The following is a 15,399-nucleotide window of genomic DNA, read 5'->3' as shown; positions in this document are numbered from 1 at the left end:
AAACTGAAGTGCAGGAAGTTAAAATGACTTCTCCAAAGCCACACAACTCAATGACATGTGCCCCTGGTTTAGTTTCTCATCCTGTGAGAGAGCCCTGTGCCTGGGGCACTGACATTCTCCCTGGAGGAATTTTTTTCCTCTTGGTTTCTTAAGGGCGAATCATTCCATCACCTTTACTCCTGCATGTGAGGGCATCTGCTACCCCTGTTCCACCAGACATCCAAGTTACGAACCTGTAATGATGTTCCTGATGGGCTTCACCAGTGCTGTGAAGCCGGAGACCTCGGGCTGTCTGTGCTCCCACATGGGCTGCCATATAACAAGCCCACTGGCCAGTCGGAAGGTCAGGTCAGATTCCTGAGGGAAGAGAAGATTTATATCTAATACCGGGCTTGTAACTGGTTGAAAGGCCCAGTCACTGCAGTGATTAGTATCATTCGTAAGATCACTGTCAAAGTAGGTTGATCTTCTAGACCCTCTTACATCCCTCAGATGAGTGTTTCCAGGGTCAACCAGTAGCCCTAAGTTATCATCACAATGACTATGGAAACCACGGTGGTCTGCTTTTGGCAAAATTAATAATTAAAATGGAGCTCTGGACAAAGCATGAAACACAAATTATTGTTTTCTGTTAGCAGTCATCAAGGCCTGTTTATTTCAAGAGTCTTGGCAGATCTCTTGTGGTTATCATTATTATTCCTCTTAATTATTTAATTTGTCCTTCTTTCTCCCTCTTAAATCAATATCCTCAGATACGGCTATTTTGACTTTCTGTTCTCCTGGCCATCTTTTGACTTTGCTTCATGGAATCAGGAACATATATTTAGACCTTCCTAGTATATTGTTTTGTAATGTTACCTTCTCAAAAATCTTTAATTTCTTGAGGGTCTATCAGGCATTCTCCCCCTTCCACAGCACCTGGCATCATCACAATGCTTAACACAGCATTAGAAATTGGGTACACAATAGGAGCTCAACAAGCACTTGCTGAATTACACTGACCTTACAACCCATACTCACTCAGTTTATCTACAATTTAAAGTCTCTTCCAGGGAGAACATTCTCTGCTTCATCATGACATCATTTTGAGAGGTTGAGATGCTTAAAATGCAATCTCATATTTTTTAAGTACAAATATATGACACTCTGAGATTAAATTTTAAACAACTCAGCCATGAACTAGAATTAAAATTAAAAGAAAAAAGAAATAAAATAAAGAAATTAAACAACTCAGCCTCTCAAAAAGAAAGCAATGGAAGCAGAGAATGTGATTACAGATTAATGAATACAATGGAGACCCAGGAATTCACTTGGGGCAGGGATTTGCAACCCTAGCTTACATATTATAATCACCTAAGGAGCTGTTAAAACCTAGGAGGTCCAGGTCTCAACTCCTTCTCTTGCCCAAAACAATTAAATTGGAATCGCTCTGAAGTTCTCTGCTGACTTTCACATGTAGCCATGGTTGAAAACCACTGATCTATGGGGCACTTGGGTGGCTCAGTGGGTTAAAGCCTCTGCTTTCAGCTCAGGTCATGATCCCAGGGTTCTGAGATTAAGCCAGAGATTGGGCTCTCTGCTCAGTGGGGAGCCTACTTCCCCCCCACCCCTGCCTGCCTCTCTGCCTACTTGTGATCTCTGTCAAATAAATAAGCAAAATCTAAAAAAAAAAAGAAAGAAAGAAAGAAAAAGCAAGCCACTGATCTAGAAGAATAAGAAGTAGGAATAAATTGGGAAGAATGAAAAGTTATCCAGCAAATGGTGAATCATTGTGGCTCAGTGTCAAGGAAACTTCAGCAGGAAAGTCTGGTGAAATCCACACATTGATACAGAGAAGCTTCGTCTGTAAGCTATGGACTGGGATGCTGGGGCTACAACAGGGGCCATGATGGGAAAGCGTCTAGAACTCCCTGTGAAGGTATCAGGAAAGTACATAAAGCACTTAGTCAAAGTCTGTCAACATTCATTCTACAAATATTTATACACCACCTACTGCATACCTGGTACTACTCTACTCTAGGCTAGAATAGTGAACAAAGCCTATAACAATCCCTGTTTTTCTAGGTGCAAAAGAAGAAGTAAAGCAGGCAATGGGTTGTGTCTGCAAGGTGTTGAAAGTTTCGATAGGATGGCCAGGGGAAATCCTTGTTGTGAAAGTGGCTTTGGAGTAAAAAGATCTAAATGAAATGAAGGAGCTGCCACGTAGATATTTTCAGAAAAAACTTGCCATGAGAAGGGATCAGCAAGTGTGAAGGTCCTAAATAAATACGCCTGGTCTACCGAGAATAAGCCAGGAGACTGTGTATCTGGAGTCAAGTAAATAGCAGAAGAGTAGAATGAAAAAGTAAGGTCAGAGAAGTTACTGAGTTCCCGAATAATATAGCGCCTGATAGGTCATAGTAAGGGCTTCAGCAATTACTGAGTAAGACGGGGAACCACGAGGGTTCTGAGTAGTGGCATGACATTACTGGATGTAGGCTTGATAGGATTACTGAGGCTATTAAGAATAGTTCGAGAAAGGGCAAAAGTGGAAAGAGAGAGAGTTTCAGAAGCTATTATTATCATTAAGGTGGAAGGTAATGACAGGAGAGAGTTTGTAGAGGGCGAAATGAGCAGTGGTCGATTCTGGATACATTGTGAACACACAGTCTACAGACTGGAAGTGGAAGGTGTGAGGAAGAGGTATCAGAGGTTTTTGGCTTTGACAAAGATAGGCAAGATGAAGCAGGTGTGGGGATATCAGGAGTCTAGTTACAGACGTGTTAAGTTTGAGATGTTTGTTAGACATTCAACTAAAGATACTGAGTAAACAGCTTGACAGGCAGATTTAAAGATAAGGGAACATAATATTATGTATGGTGTTAGATCCAGCAAGCAGGGGATTAACAGAAAGCAAAGTTTATCAGGTTTGTTTCCAGAATTCAGGAAGCCAAATTTCAATGGACCTGGTTTTGATAGTTTCATAGCTTCTGAGCTCAGTCCTTTTCCATGGTCCTCATAAGTAATGTTGGGACAAAATAAAATCCAGTGGCCATTGCATCTAAAGGTAAGCTCTCTTATACTGAAACCTGGGCCTTTAACACTGGCCCTACCAATGTTAGCACTCACTGAGAGTTATTATTTTGCTTTTATTTATTCTGCTTTCTTTGATATATTTCCAAATAGATTGTATACTTATTGGAGACAAATTGAGATCTTCTGTGCATTTCTCCTTGAGCATCAATACAGACTTCTGGATTAACTGAAGATAGTTTACATTTCACAAGGAACACAAACTAAATCAAATCATTCTTTAGACTTGAATACTTGCAGAATGCATGGCCTTTTCTTATGTTGCTATGTTCCTTTGTAAGTCCTTTAGGTTGGTTGAATGCATAAGGTCCTTAGAAAAAACGGAAGACACAGACACTAGTAGAATCAATAGCTCCACATCTCAGTTGCATTTCTTTCTTTCACCGAAAGCCTGTTTTCTTGATGACATGAAATTCTAAATATGTCCGCGAGTAGTTTAGAGAAATCAAGTTTAAAAATTAATATTATTTTAAATTTTAAAGTTGTTTACTTCAAACATATGGATTTTATAAAAACCTCATTGAGGCTTGGATTTTTATTCCTTGCTATTTTGCTGGCACTCTAAGTAGCACCTCTCATAGACTAGGCACTCGATAAATATTTATTAAAGGAATAAGTACATATGCAAATAAGTGCACTAAATTCCTTAGTTATAAAAAAATACCCAGAATTTTTTACCAAATTAAATATAGTTGAAAATAATCTATTTGACAGAATTTTTAGATTTATTTCATGTGACATATTTGAGGCAGTTATAAATTAAAATCAGAGAATCAATGTACAGAAACCTGTTGTATTTCTATACACAGATAATGAAGCAGCAGAAAGAGAAATTAAGAAAACAATCCCATTTATAATCACACCAAAATAATCAAGTGCCTAGGAATAAACTTTACCAAAGAAGAAGAAAAAAAAACAGTACTCTGAAAACTCTAAAACACTGATGAAAGAAATTGAAGAGGACACAAAGAAATGGAAAGATATTCCATGCTCATGGATTGTTAAAATGCCTTTACTATTCAAAGTAATCTACAGACTTAATACAATACCTATGATAATACCAACAGCATTTTTCACAGAACTGGAACAAACAATCCTAAAGTCTGTATGGACCACGAATGACCCTGAGGAGCCAAAGCAATCAGGGAGAAGAAAAACAAAACTGAAGGTATCACAATCCCAGATTTCAAGTTATACTACAAAGCTATTGTAATCGGAACAGTATGGTACTGGCACAAAGACACATAGATAAATGGAATAGTATGGAAAACCCAGAATTAAACCCACAATTATCTGGTCAATTAATCTATAACAAAGGAGGAAAGACTACGCAATGGGAAAAAGATAGTCTCTTCAACAAATGGTGCTAAGAAAACTGGACAACAACATGCTAAAGAATGATAGTGGATCACTTTCTTACACTAAAATAAACTCAAAATGGATTAAGGACCAAAATGAATTAAGGATCTGAAATCACAAAAATCCTAAAAGAGAACACAGGCAGTAATGTCTCTGGCATCAGACATAACAACATTTTTCTAGATGTTGTCTCCTGAGGCAAGGGAAATAAAAGCAAAATTAAACTATCAGGACAACATCAAAATAAAAAGTTTCTACACAGTGAAGGAAACATCCAACAAAATTAAAAGACAACCTACTGAATGGGAGAAGATATTTTCAAATGATGTACTGGATAAAGGATTAGTATCCAAAACATATAAAGAACTTATAAAACTCAACACCCCCAAAATAAGAAATTCAATCAAAAGACAGGTAGAAGACATGAATAGACATTTCTCCAAAGATGACAAACAGATGGCCAATAAATATGTGAAAAGACACTCAACCTCACACACCACCAGGGAAATGTAAATCAAAACCACAATGAGATATCACCTCACACTTGTCAGAATGGCTAAAATCAAAAACACAAGGAAAAAACAAGTGTTGGTGAGGACGTGAAGAAAAAGGAACCCTCTCACACTGTTGGTAGGAATGTAAACTTGTGCGGCCACTGTGAAAAACAGTATGAAAGCTCCTCAAAACATTAAAACTAGAACTATTCTATGATCCAGTAATCACACTACTGGGTACTTATCCAATCAATCAATAGTTCAAAGGGATACATGTATCTCTATATTTTTTGCAGTATTATTTACAATAGTCAGATTATGGAAGTAGCCGAAGTATCCGTCAATGGATGAGAGGATAAAGAAGATGTGGTATAGAGACATGATGGACTATTATTCAGCCACAAAAAAAGAGTGGAATCTTGCTGTATGCAAGGACATGGTTGGAGCTGGAGAATACGGTGCTAAGTGAAATAAGTCAGAGAAAGACAAATATATGATTTCACTTATGTGGAATTTAAGAAAAAAAAAATAAGTGAACAAAGAAAAAGAGAGAGGGTGAGGCAAACTAAGAAAGACTTTTAACTATAGAGAACAAATGGATGATTACCAGAGGGGTAGGGGTGGGGCTTAGGGGATGGTGAAATAGGTGAGAGGGAAGAAGGGGTGCACTTGCTGTGATGAGTACTAGGTGATGCATGGAATTGTTGAATCCCTCTGCTGCACACCTGAAATCAGTATAACACTGCATGTTAACCATACTGAAATTAAAATAAGAACTTAATTAAAAGAGAAAAACATGCATTGAACGATACACTGTCTTATAGAAAGATGAGTCAATTTCTATTAATTTGCTAATTAAGGAGTTAATTCATTCAACAGATATTAAGCCAATAACATTGTCTGTGTAAGTGCTGATAGGCAACTCGAGGGAGTGGGGTTAAGAAAAGGAATGCCAAGGGGGACAGCACACAGGGGTTGGAGATGACAACTTTGTAGAAAGACCAGTCTGAATGGTTGTGTGGTTTTCCCCCAGGAACAAGCAGGTATCTGGGGCAGGGGTGGAAAAAATGGATTTTGGTCATGACTTGGGGTTAACATTTTGAAGGGCAAATGCAAAGAAAGGATAGGGGAAAAGGCCATGACGGTGCTGGCGAGGAGCAGTTCACAGGTGTATGGTATGGGTAGGAAAGTGGAGACAGACAGGGTCTGATAAGCAGCAGGCCAGTGAAAGACTGAAGGCAGTGATTCTCAGTCAGGGCAATTCTCATCCCCTTCCCACCCACTGGGGACACCTAGCAATGTCTGGAGTCATTTCGGCCATCACAGCTCAGAGGGAGGAGGTGCTCCTGGCATCTGGTGAGTAGGGGCCAAAAAAGCTACTGACGTCCTACAAGGCACAAGGCAATGTCCCACAAGAACGAATCATCTGGCCCAAAATACCAACAGTGCCAAAGCTGAGAAACCCTGGTCTAGGGGTTGTCTATTCCCTATCTACATTTAAAAAAAAAAGCAAACACCTTGCTCAGAAGGAAAAAGCCTTTTGGAGAAATTTATTGACTCATTAATATTTTTTTTATTCCCTATAGCATCTGGAACAATATTTCCTTCATAAAGATAATAAAATGATGAAATAATAATATGCTAATAATAACAGTTTATTAGGATTTAATCACTGTACCATGTTTTATATGCATTGTCTTATTCCCTTATAAATTCTCTAATTACTTCTTCATAAATCTTCCAGGTTATAAGTAAAACTTGAGGGTCTTGAGCCAGAAACTGTTTGTTTAGTCTCCCCTGGAAAAGAATCTGGCTCCCTTTCTATTAATAATACAAAATACTAATAACAAAAAAATGCCATCACTCAGAGCAACTCACATTTGTTAAGGCTCCTTTATGCATAATGTTGAGCATTATCATGTTTCATCACACTACCTCATAAAACTATTTGCATGTCCAACTAATACTTGAGGGAAACTGAGGCTTCAGTTTCTAAGGCTCATAGTCACATAGTAGGAAGCAGCAAATGTGTGATTCAAATGCAAGCCTGTTTCCAAAACTTGGACTCTCAGTCATGTCTTCAAATAAAATTACACCCGTTCCAGTCACTTCTGCACCTCCACATTTTTTAATCCAGAGGATATCTGTCCACAGGTAGAAATCTTTACGGGCTCATTATTTAAAGAAACCTTCTTTCCTGTCCTCTCCATTTTAAGGAAAATGTACCTACATATAATCACTACTCGTGGCACCTGGTTTATTCAATGAGTCACCTATTAAATTAAATATTTATTGAGTACCCCATTTTTGGCAGACACTAGACACTGGAAATACAGTGTGACCTTGACAGGCAATGTCCTTTTGCTCAAGAACTCTGTTCTAGGGGGATAAAGGGCAATAAATATGCAAACAACCACAGAAAATAATTTTGGATACTTGTAAGTGCCAAGAGGGGAAAAAGAAAAAAGGATAGTCATGTGTTAGTGACACAAAAGTAGTCAGGAAAATTCTTTCTGAGGTGGTAACATTTGGGTTGTGAGTAAACTGATGAGACAGATATGGCCATAGGAAAATTTAGGGGAGGAGGCAGAGGTCGTTGTTTCAAACAGAAAGAAAAACAAGTGCATTACTTGAAAGCAAGAATGAGTTTGCGGGTGAGCCCCACTGAACTTGGAGGTTAGTGAAGGAGAGAAAGGCGATTGACACAGCAGGAGATGGGGCCAAGAAGATGGGCAGGAGCCTGGACCCGCTAGTCCCATAAGCCAGGGGATGGTCTAAATTCATGTTTTTTAGTAAGTGTAACCATCATAAAAGACTTTTTAAAATGGAAAGTCAAATATTTTAAAGCAGCTATTTAATTTGATTTCACAACATTTGAAATTTTTAGTATGTTTCATGAGCAATGTTACCCGTGCATGAAAAGCGTTTTGGAAATGTACAGGTAATTTCAATTCTATTCCTGGCAGCAATGGGACAGTGTCAAATGAAAGTGAATTTTAACTAAAACTAAAAGGAGTGAAAAGATTCACTTCATTTTCCTAATAGTGATTATTAATGGTCTTACAACCACCTACATATACATATGTACATACACTCACATACATACATAAGTACATATAACTCGAATCGTTTATTAGGATCTTATTCTATTAAAGAACACTTGAGTATAACCATTTCTTCTTTTCTCTTAACTCAGCACTCAGAGGGTATATCATAATTTTCATTTACAGAAATAACAAATACATCTTGATTTCTCTCCATGTGTGGGAACTAGCCTCACATATATTCACCCTCTGTTAGAGGTATCCACAGCAGTATGCAATGGAGGATCCAAGAAGTTAAGTAGTATCACCATGATCACACAGCTAGAAAGTGGTGTGTTTTCACATAATTTCACATAATTTCAAATCATATTGTCTCCTTCAGACCCAAAGGGTACTTGTCTATAGTTACATTGCAGTACAATTGATTTCCATATCATCCTATGTTTTGTATTTTATGCCTTAAGAAATATTTTGGAAAGCAATTCTCAGCTTGTACCACACTGTCTAGAAGTCCATGGCATAGAAGACATTTAGAACTTCTGCTCTAGACCTGCATTATATCAGACAGCTTACAAGGTACTGTAGAAATACAAAGGAGATAATAATGACTTAGTCTACATGGGGAATTTCAGAGGAACAGCTTCATGGAAATGATGACATTGAAGTTGAAGTTTGAGGAGTCATCAGACGAACAGAAGAAAGAAAGAGGGCAGAGCGAATGGCAAGGGTATATTCAGGGAATGGCTTCCAGAACTGGATCATGAAGATGCCAGTAGGGACTGGCAAATGATACATTAAAAGTTCCTTGACCTTATGTGCCATGTTTAATATGCTGGACATGATCTTGGGGCAGAAGGAGAACCTTTGAAGATTTTTAAGTAGATAATGATATGCAAGGAATTGTGTTTTGAAATCATAATCAGTGGTTTGATAATAGAAATAAATCTTTCCATGTCTTGGCTTGCCACAAAATCTTCTAAGACATGGACAATCAAATATGGAAATATGGAAACACCATTTGAAGCCCACCTCACCTCTATCCCCCCTCAGTCTAATACTAGCCCTCTCCTTACCTTGATCCTGTGTACCAGAGGAGCAAAGAGAAACACAAAGAGCTCCACAGTGGCCATGGAGTTCTGGAAGATCTTCCTTCGGTTGTTCTCTTCTTCATCGTTGGAGCTGCTTTGACAAGGCTGCCCTGGTGAACCCTGGTTTTCTACCTGGTGGATGAATGCACTGCTGCTGCCACCCCAGCTGGAGCCACGGTCTGTGCCCCCAAACCGTTCACTGTTGCAGTCCTGGGGGGCCTCCAGGAGCATCCAATGAAGGGTGTGAAGGAGCTTTGTCTCAGCAACACCCAGTTTATCTTGGTGGCCTGCATGGGGACAATCACATAGCCAAATTAAGACAAATTCTGCTACTAGAACAATGGATATCAACTTTGGGTATGGAAAGAACATCCTTGCTTTGCTCTGCAGCTTGATTTCCTGGGAGGCACTAGCATTTCTCTACACTTCTTACATCCACGGCTGGAAGGGCTCATTCTTTTTCTTTCTTTCTTTCTTTTTTAAGATTTGTTTGGTTATTTGTTTGTTTATTTGAGAGAGAATAAAAGCAAGAGCTCACATAGGGAGAGGAAGAAGCAACCTCTCCACTGAGCAAGGAGCCAGACAAACACTTAACTGACTGAGTCACCCAGGAGCCCCTGGAAGGGCTTAGGGCTCATTCTTGTCTTAGGGCTTCCTAACTGGTTAAAATCTCTGCAGAATAGCATAGTGTCATAGGAGGAGAAACTGCACACATCCCTCTCTTCAGGCAGATACCCATATATATCTCCAAATAGGCAGTGTGGTGGTGAAGAATCCAGGCTCTGAAGATAGCAACAACTTTACTTTTGACAGGGTGACCAAGAAACCCCTCTCTAAAGGTATCTTTTGTGCAGAGATCCAAAAAAGGGCAAAGAACTGGATGGAAAACAGCACATGCATGAACATGGGGTGGATGTTAGGATGTGTTATCATGTGAGAAAAGCAATTTCAAGAGAATCTTGAAAAAAGGAAGAGTTTCTATGCACATGCATACACATACATAGAGTACTATAAAGTGCAAGAGGTCGATTTAGGACTTGAGAGGTCTAAAGAGAAATCGGATTGGAACTCATCTCAGAGAGGTGATAGGCTTCAGCTTCCCTGTAATGTTTTAATGTTTAAAAGGAAAATGTATTCACGTATTACTTGTAAAATTCAAGATTTAAGAATAAGAATGCTGGAGCGCCTGGGTGGCTCAGTGGGTTAAGCCGCTGCCTTTGGCTCAGGTCATGATCTCAGGGTCTTGGGATCGAATTCCGTATTGGGTTCTCTGCTCAGCAGGGAGCCTGCTTCCTCCTCTCTCTCTCTCTGCCTGCCTCTCTGACTACTTGTGATCTCTCTCTCTGTCAAATAAATAAATAAAATATTTTCAAAAAAATAATAAATAAATAAATAAATAAAATCTTAAAAAAAAAAAGAGTAAGAATGCCAGTTCCTTCATTGGTAAGATGGAGATCATAGTGGTACCCACGTGAGGGGGCATTTATGAGAACTGAATGAGATCACGTGTTCAGTTCCTGGAAAAAGAGTAAGTACCCAGTAAATGTCATTAGCATGAGTGTTGACAGTTACATGCCATGGAGAAGGAATGAGGAAGAAGAACCAACCTAACTTGTTCCTGTTTGAAAGCAGGGTTGCGGTGCAGTGCAGGACGTGAGGCAAAGCAGCTTGCACCAGCTCCCATCTGGAAATGCTCTGGATGGCTTCAGAGAGGGCTGGAGAAAGGCCATGCAGCTTGTTCTCTACCAACACACGCTCAAAGGACTGTGGATGCCGAAAAAGAAGAAAAAAAATGTGTAAAATAAGGAATTGGAGATTCTGTCTGACGAGAAACTGGAGATCAAAGTACTACACCAAGATGCAAATAACTGCATCAAGTTTTTTGAAGTGCACTCACATTGCATTTCATGTTGATGATCAATGGGTCATGATCATTTCTTTTTAACCATTTTTAGGTTTTTGATTTAAAATATAGGACTTGAATTATTAAGTGACTTTTATTTTCACCAAAATGAGTGAAATCTAAAAAAAGAGCACAACACCACATTTAACTCATGTAATATGTTATAAAATGTTGCTGTGGCATCCAAAGGGGCTGTCACATTAGCAGAACACAATGAAATGTCTTCTGTAAAAGAGTCTTGAGGACAGAATTTGTTTTGATGTGGTTCAACAAGTGTTAAAATAAGATACCACTGGGGATAAAAATACATGTTTATAAAAAATAAAAAATTATATTAAAAAAAATAAGATACAACTCTTTCAAGAAATCTGATTTGGGGGTCTCTGAATTATTTCATGTCCTAAGCAATAAGTACATTGTGTCCTAAGCACAAGACATTTCCTTGCCTAATGCCTGTAACCCTGAAGATACTTCATATAGCTTTGAATAAAAGACGGAAGAAAGGGCAAGGAGAATGATGGGAAATAAGCCATAGCTTTGCTGGTTTATTCACTCTTTCTTGGCCAGGGATACTTTCAGAAAGTGAAACATCACAGAACAAATTTGACCTACTCCCAGTTTTTGTTGTTGTTTTTATTTGAATGGGGGGGGGTATTGCTCTAAGGGGTTAGGGAAGTATAGCTTCCAAATATTTAAATAAATTTAATAGATATTTTACTTACATGAATTGAACCTGATTGTTACCTGATGCCCCATGTAATCAGGAAAACTGTGGAAATATGCTACAGAGTGATCATAATACAGGTTCCAAGTATTCAAGCTGTATTATGGGTACTATTAGGATACCAGAGAAAAAGACATGGCTTAATACAGATACTCTCTTAAGAAAATGAGTTACTTTTTGACTAAAAAAAGGAAAATAAGAAATCAATCTTCATAATGAAAAGCATGGTGATGTTTTGGTAAGGAGTATAAAAAGATAATGGTTTTTTTTGTGTTGTTGTTGTTGTTGTTTTCTATACTGAATAAAGACATATCCAAATGATTTTAAATTCTTCAGCCCTCAGGTATCTAAGTATTCATTAAGTAAATGGTGAGTATGTTGAGCATTAAAAGATTATAAAGAATTTACAGTCTTGTTGAATACATTTTAGAGGATGACTTGTATATTTTATAATTGGGTGCTCTGGGTACTTAATGTCATTTCCTTCTTAAGTGTCACTAATACAGCTCTTATTATTTTTTAAACCCTGAAAACTGCTTTCTACATTTTTATTTCTCTCTGACTTAGTTGTTTGATATTGTATGACTACATTAAAAATGCCAAATCTTTGCCAAGGACAGGGAAAATTCAGGATTATTTTAAGTTAGTATAATTGTAAGCATGATTTATGGAAAGCTCAGTGATTTCTTAAGTGTCAAATTACTCTAATTTGAGCTAAGTACAACAACAAATTCCATTAAAAGGTCCTTATTAAGAGATTATATTTTAAAAATATCTCTGTGGCAACTTTAAAGGGCAGGAGATACAAGAAAACAAATTCCTATGTGAATGTGTGTACCTGCATGCACATTTAAAACTCTCTAGTTGGCTCTCATCATTTTTAAGGGCCATAACACATTTCAGAACTCCTCACTATATAGTCATCTGTGTAGTCATTTGCAAATTCTCATGGCAATGCCTAAATGGGTAGGTTTCCACTTTTAGATTTTGATATATGAAATGTAAAGATCCTTATTTGAGCTCCAAATTCTAATGAAATTTATGAAAAGTTCATCCCATTTTTGCTTCATGATTTCATGTTTTTTGTTTTTGATTTGTGGTTGGGACCTCTTTAAGGATATATCATTCACTTAGACTCTCAGGACAAGTGCACTCTATAAGGTATACATATTAATAGCATTATTCTCATAATTACTTTATATCATCTATTTTCAGACTTGCACAAAACATGCAAGACATCAAGTTCAGAACTGTATATGACTTTGAGTCATTCATAGGCCCTCATCTCATTAACTTCCACCATAATAGTCTCAATTTTGTTGAGGAAAGAATGGACTTCTTATATTTGTCCTGCAAGGCCCTTTACCACTTGGTTCTCTGTAATCTCTCCACCCTTTCTTCTACTGCTCTCCTCCTATCCACTCGGGGATAAGGTGCTTTAGACTTGCTATTCCGCTTTACTCTTCCCTGACCTATTCCTCCCTCCCTATTTTCACAGTTTTCTCTAACAGTCACATTAGCAGGTAAGCCTGACCTATCCACTGCTCTTACCATGGAATCCACTCCCTCCCCCAATCCCGAGCTGCCGGTGCCCCCAGTCTCCGTTCTTTCTTCATTTTCTCCATAGTGCTTATCACTATCTGGCTTATTATGTATTTTACTTATTTGTGAGTGGCTTGACTTCCTCCCACTAGAATGCAAATTCTGTATTTTGATTATTGCTCCATCCCATCATTTAGAACTCTGCCTAATACATAGAAGGTGCTCAATAATATTTGCTAAATGAATTAATCTATACAGTCAGTTTAATTTAATGCCTTTCTTTGGGTTGAAATGACCCCACAGAATATGGAAACAATCATTAAATGTTGAATATCACATACCACACATGAGGCTTCATATTGCTTTCCCAGTTTAGGCCTCAAAAATGCACTGAAAAATTAATAGAGATAGTAGTTATAAGTAAAATTATTAGCATCTTTATGAAATATTTTTGCAACGGATAAGATACAGTGCTACATAACTCAAATTTCATGTCTCCCTATAGCTTGTTAATGAGCAGGTGTCGAACAGCTGACGACATTTGCTTTTACATGTGTAATTACATATATGAAAGAGATGTGGATCTCCACATTTTCTGCATCCACTCTTATCCTGAAGACTTTTTCCTAATCAGATTCCAAATTGCCAATGGTCAGGAGTGGTGTATTGCTCATGTGTATAATTATATCAAAAACTAAAAATGAACAGTTTGTGGGTTGTGGTTTCCAGAACCCAATTTTTTATCTGATAAATTTACAAAATAATAATAATAACAATAACAATAACAATAATGGAAATCTTGTTTCTTGTTTATTAGAATAGGTTTCAGAGATCCTTCCAGGAAAAAAAAAAATGCTTATCAAAAATCATCTTCCTCAGGGTCTTGAACCAGGAAGACTATATTGGCTGAATCCGAGCAAAAATGGTTAACAAGTGGGCATAGCCGATATTCGCCAAACAGGAGCTGGAAAAACAACAGGTCACCGGCCTGGAATTACAGCAGGAGATGGAGCGGAAATTGGACGCAAGAGCACAACCAGTCATAATTATCTTCCCTAGTTCCCCGCCCCCTCTTCCTAGGTTTTCTGCCCTCCCACCCCCTAAATAATGTATATATTTATTCAACTGCCAATCTGCTTGTCGACAAACTTCACGGAAATATTTTTTTTTTAAATGCGTGTTTTTAAGCAGGTGCAGAGGGCTTGCTTTCCAGCCCCAGAGAGGGAGCTGCAGGCTGTGGCGCGGCCTCAGCAGCAGTGGCGGCAGCGGCAGCGGCGGTGACCCAGGCGGCCCCAGGAGCGTCCCCAGCCCAGGGTGGCCCGCGGCGTGCCCTCTGCGCCCCTCACCTGGTTTGCCGCCAGAGGAAGGTCTGGATGGGCAGGGGGATGCCGCGGCCGCTGTCTTGCTCCTGGCCCTCGGAGCTCTTCCTCTTCACCATGATGGTGGCTCCTGGGAGTCCTACTGCAGGACCCAGCTCTGGCTCCTCGCTAGCCGCCACCGCCGCCTCCTCCTCCTCCCGCTGCTCTCCCCAACTCTCATCCCCTCCTTCCCCGAGGCTGAGCCGGCTCTCTCCGCCCTGATCCCCCGTCCCTCTCCCCTTCCCCCGCCCCTCCCCGCCCGTGGAACATGGCTGCGGGAGGAGGGGAGGGCTGGAGGAGCCGCGGAGCGAGGAGGGGGGCGCTCCGAGGAGCTGTCCGCCTCGCCGCCCCCGCGCCCGCTCCTTGCTTTCAGTACCTCCCACTGTGGACAGCAGCCCGCGCGGGCGGGCCGGGCGGCAGAGCAGAGCCGCGGACAGGGTGAGCTGCAGCGGGATGGTCAGAAGGGTCCACACTCCGCATTGCACGCGGATCCCCTCCCGCCTCTTCCACCCCCTAGGATTCGGCTTCCTTCCCTGCGAGCTGCACCCCAGGAGTGTCCCCTGTCCTGCTTCCCAACCTCAGCATCCGAAGTATTGTCACGGTCTGGGGAGGAGGAGCTTTGGGAAACCGCAGAACAGTCACCAACCCTGGCATCATTCGCACGTCTAGCAAGGAGGTCAGGAGTCCACCCTTGGGTTTTAGCAGAAGGAGCACATGAAAATTATTAGAAGTGTAAACAAGGAAGAGAGCAAGCTTGGCAAGACAGAGAAAGCTTGAAAGTTTTCTAATGTGAGAATTTATTTTAAAATGGTAAC

General features: G+C 39.7%; 1 protein-coding gene across 1 annotated transcript in view; it reads right to left on the bottom strand.

The window, feature by feature from the left end:
- The window catches only part of UNC80 (unc-80 homolog, NALCN channel complex subunit), a 227,933-nt gene extending 212,760 nt beyond the window's left edge, over nucleotides 1–15,173 (bottom strand). Inside the window, 5 exon segments of the mRNA XM_045078694.1 lie at nucleotides 234–357; nucleotides 9,043–9,344; nucleotides 10,665–10,821; nucleotides 13,568–13,616; nucleotides 14,573–15,173. Of these exon segments, the coding sequence (XP_044934629.1) occupies nucleotides 234–357; nucleotides 9,043–9,344; nucleotides 10,665–10,821; nucleotides 13,568–13,616; nucleotides 14,573–14,664 (724 nt within the window). The 5' untranslated portion in view covers nucleotides 14,665–15,173.
- Between the last annotated feature and the right edge of the window lie 226 nt (nucleotides 15,174–15,399).

Source organism: Mustela putorius, unplaced genomic scaffold (genome assembly GCF_011764305.1).
Source record: "Mustela putorius furo isolate JIRA1106 unplaced genomic scaffold, ASM1176430v1.1 tig00000275_pilon_pilon_pilon, whole genome shotgun sequence".
Lineage (NCBI taxonomy): Eukaryota > Metazoa > Chordata > Mammalia > Carnivora > Mustelidae > Mustela > Mustela putorius.
This window is presented reverse-complemented; position numbering and strand designations above follow the sequence as displayed.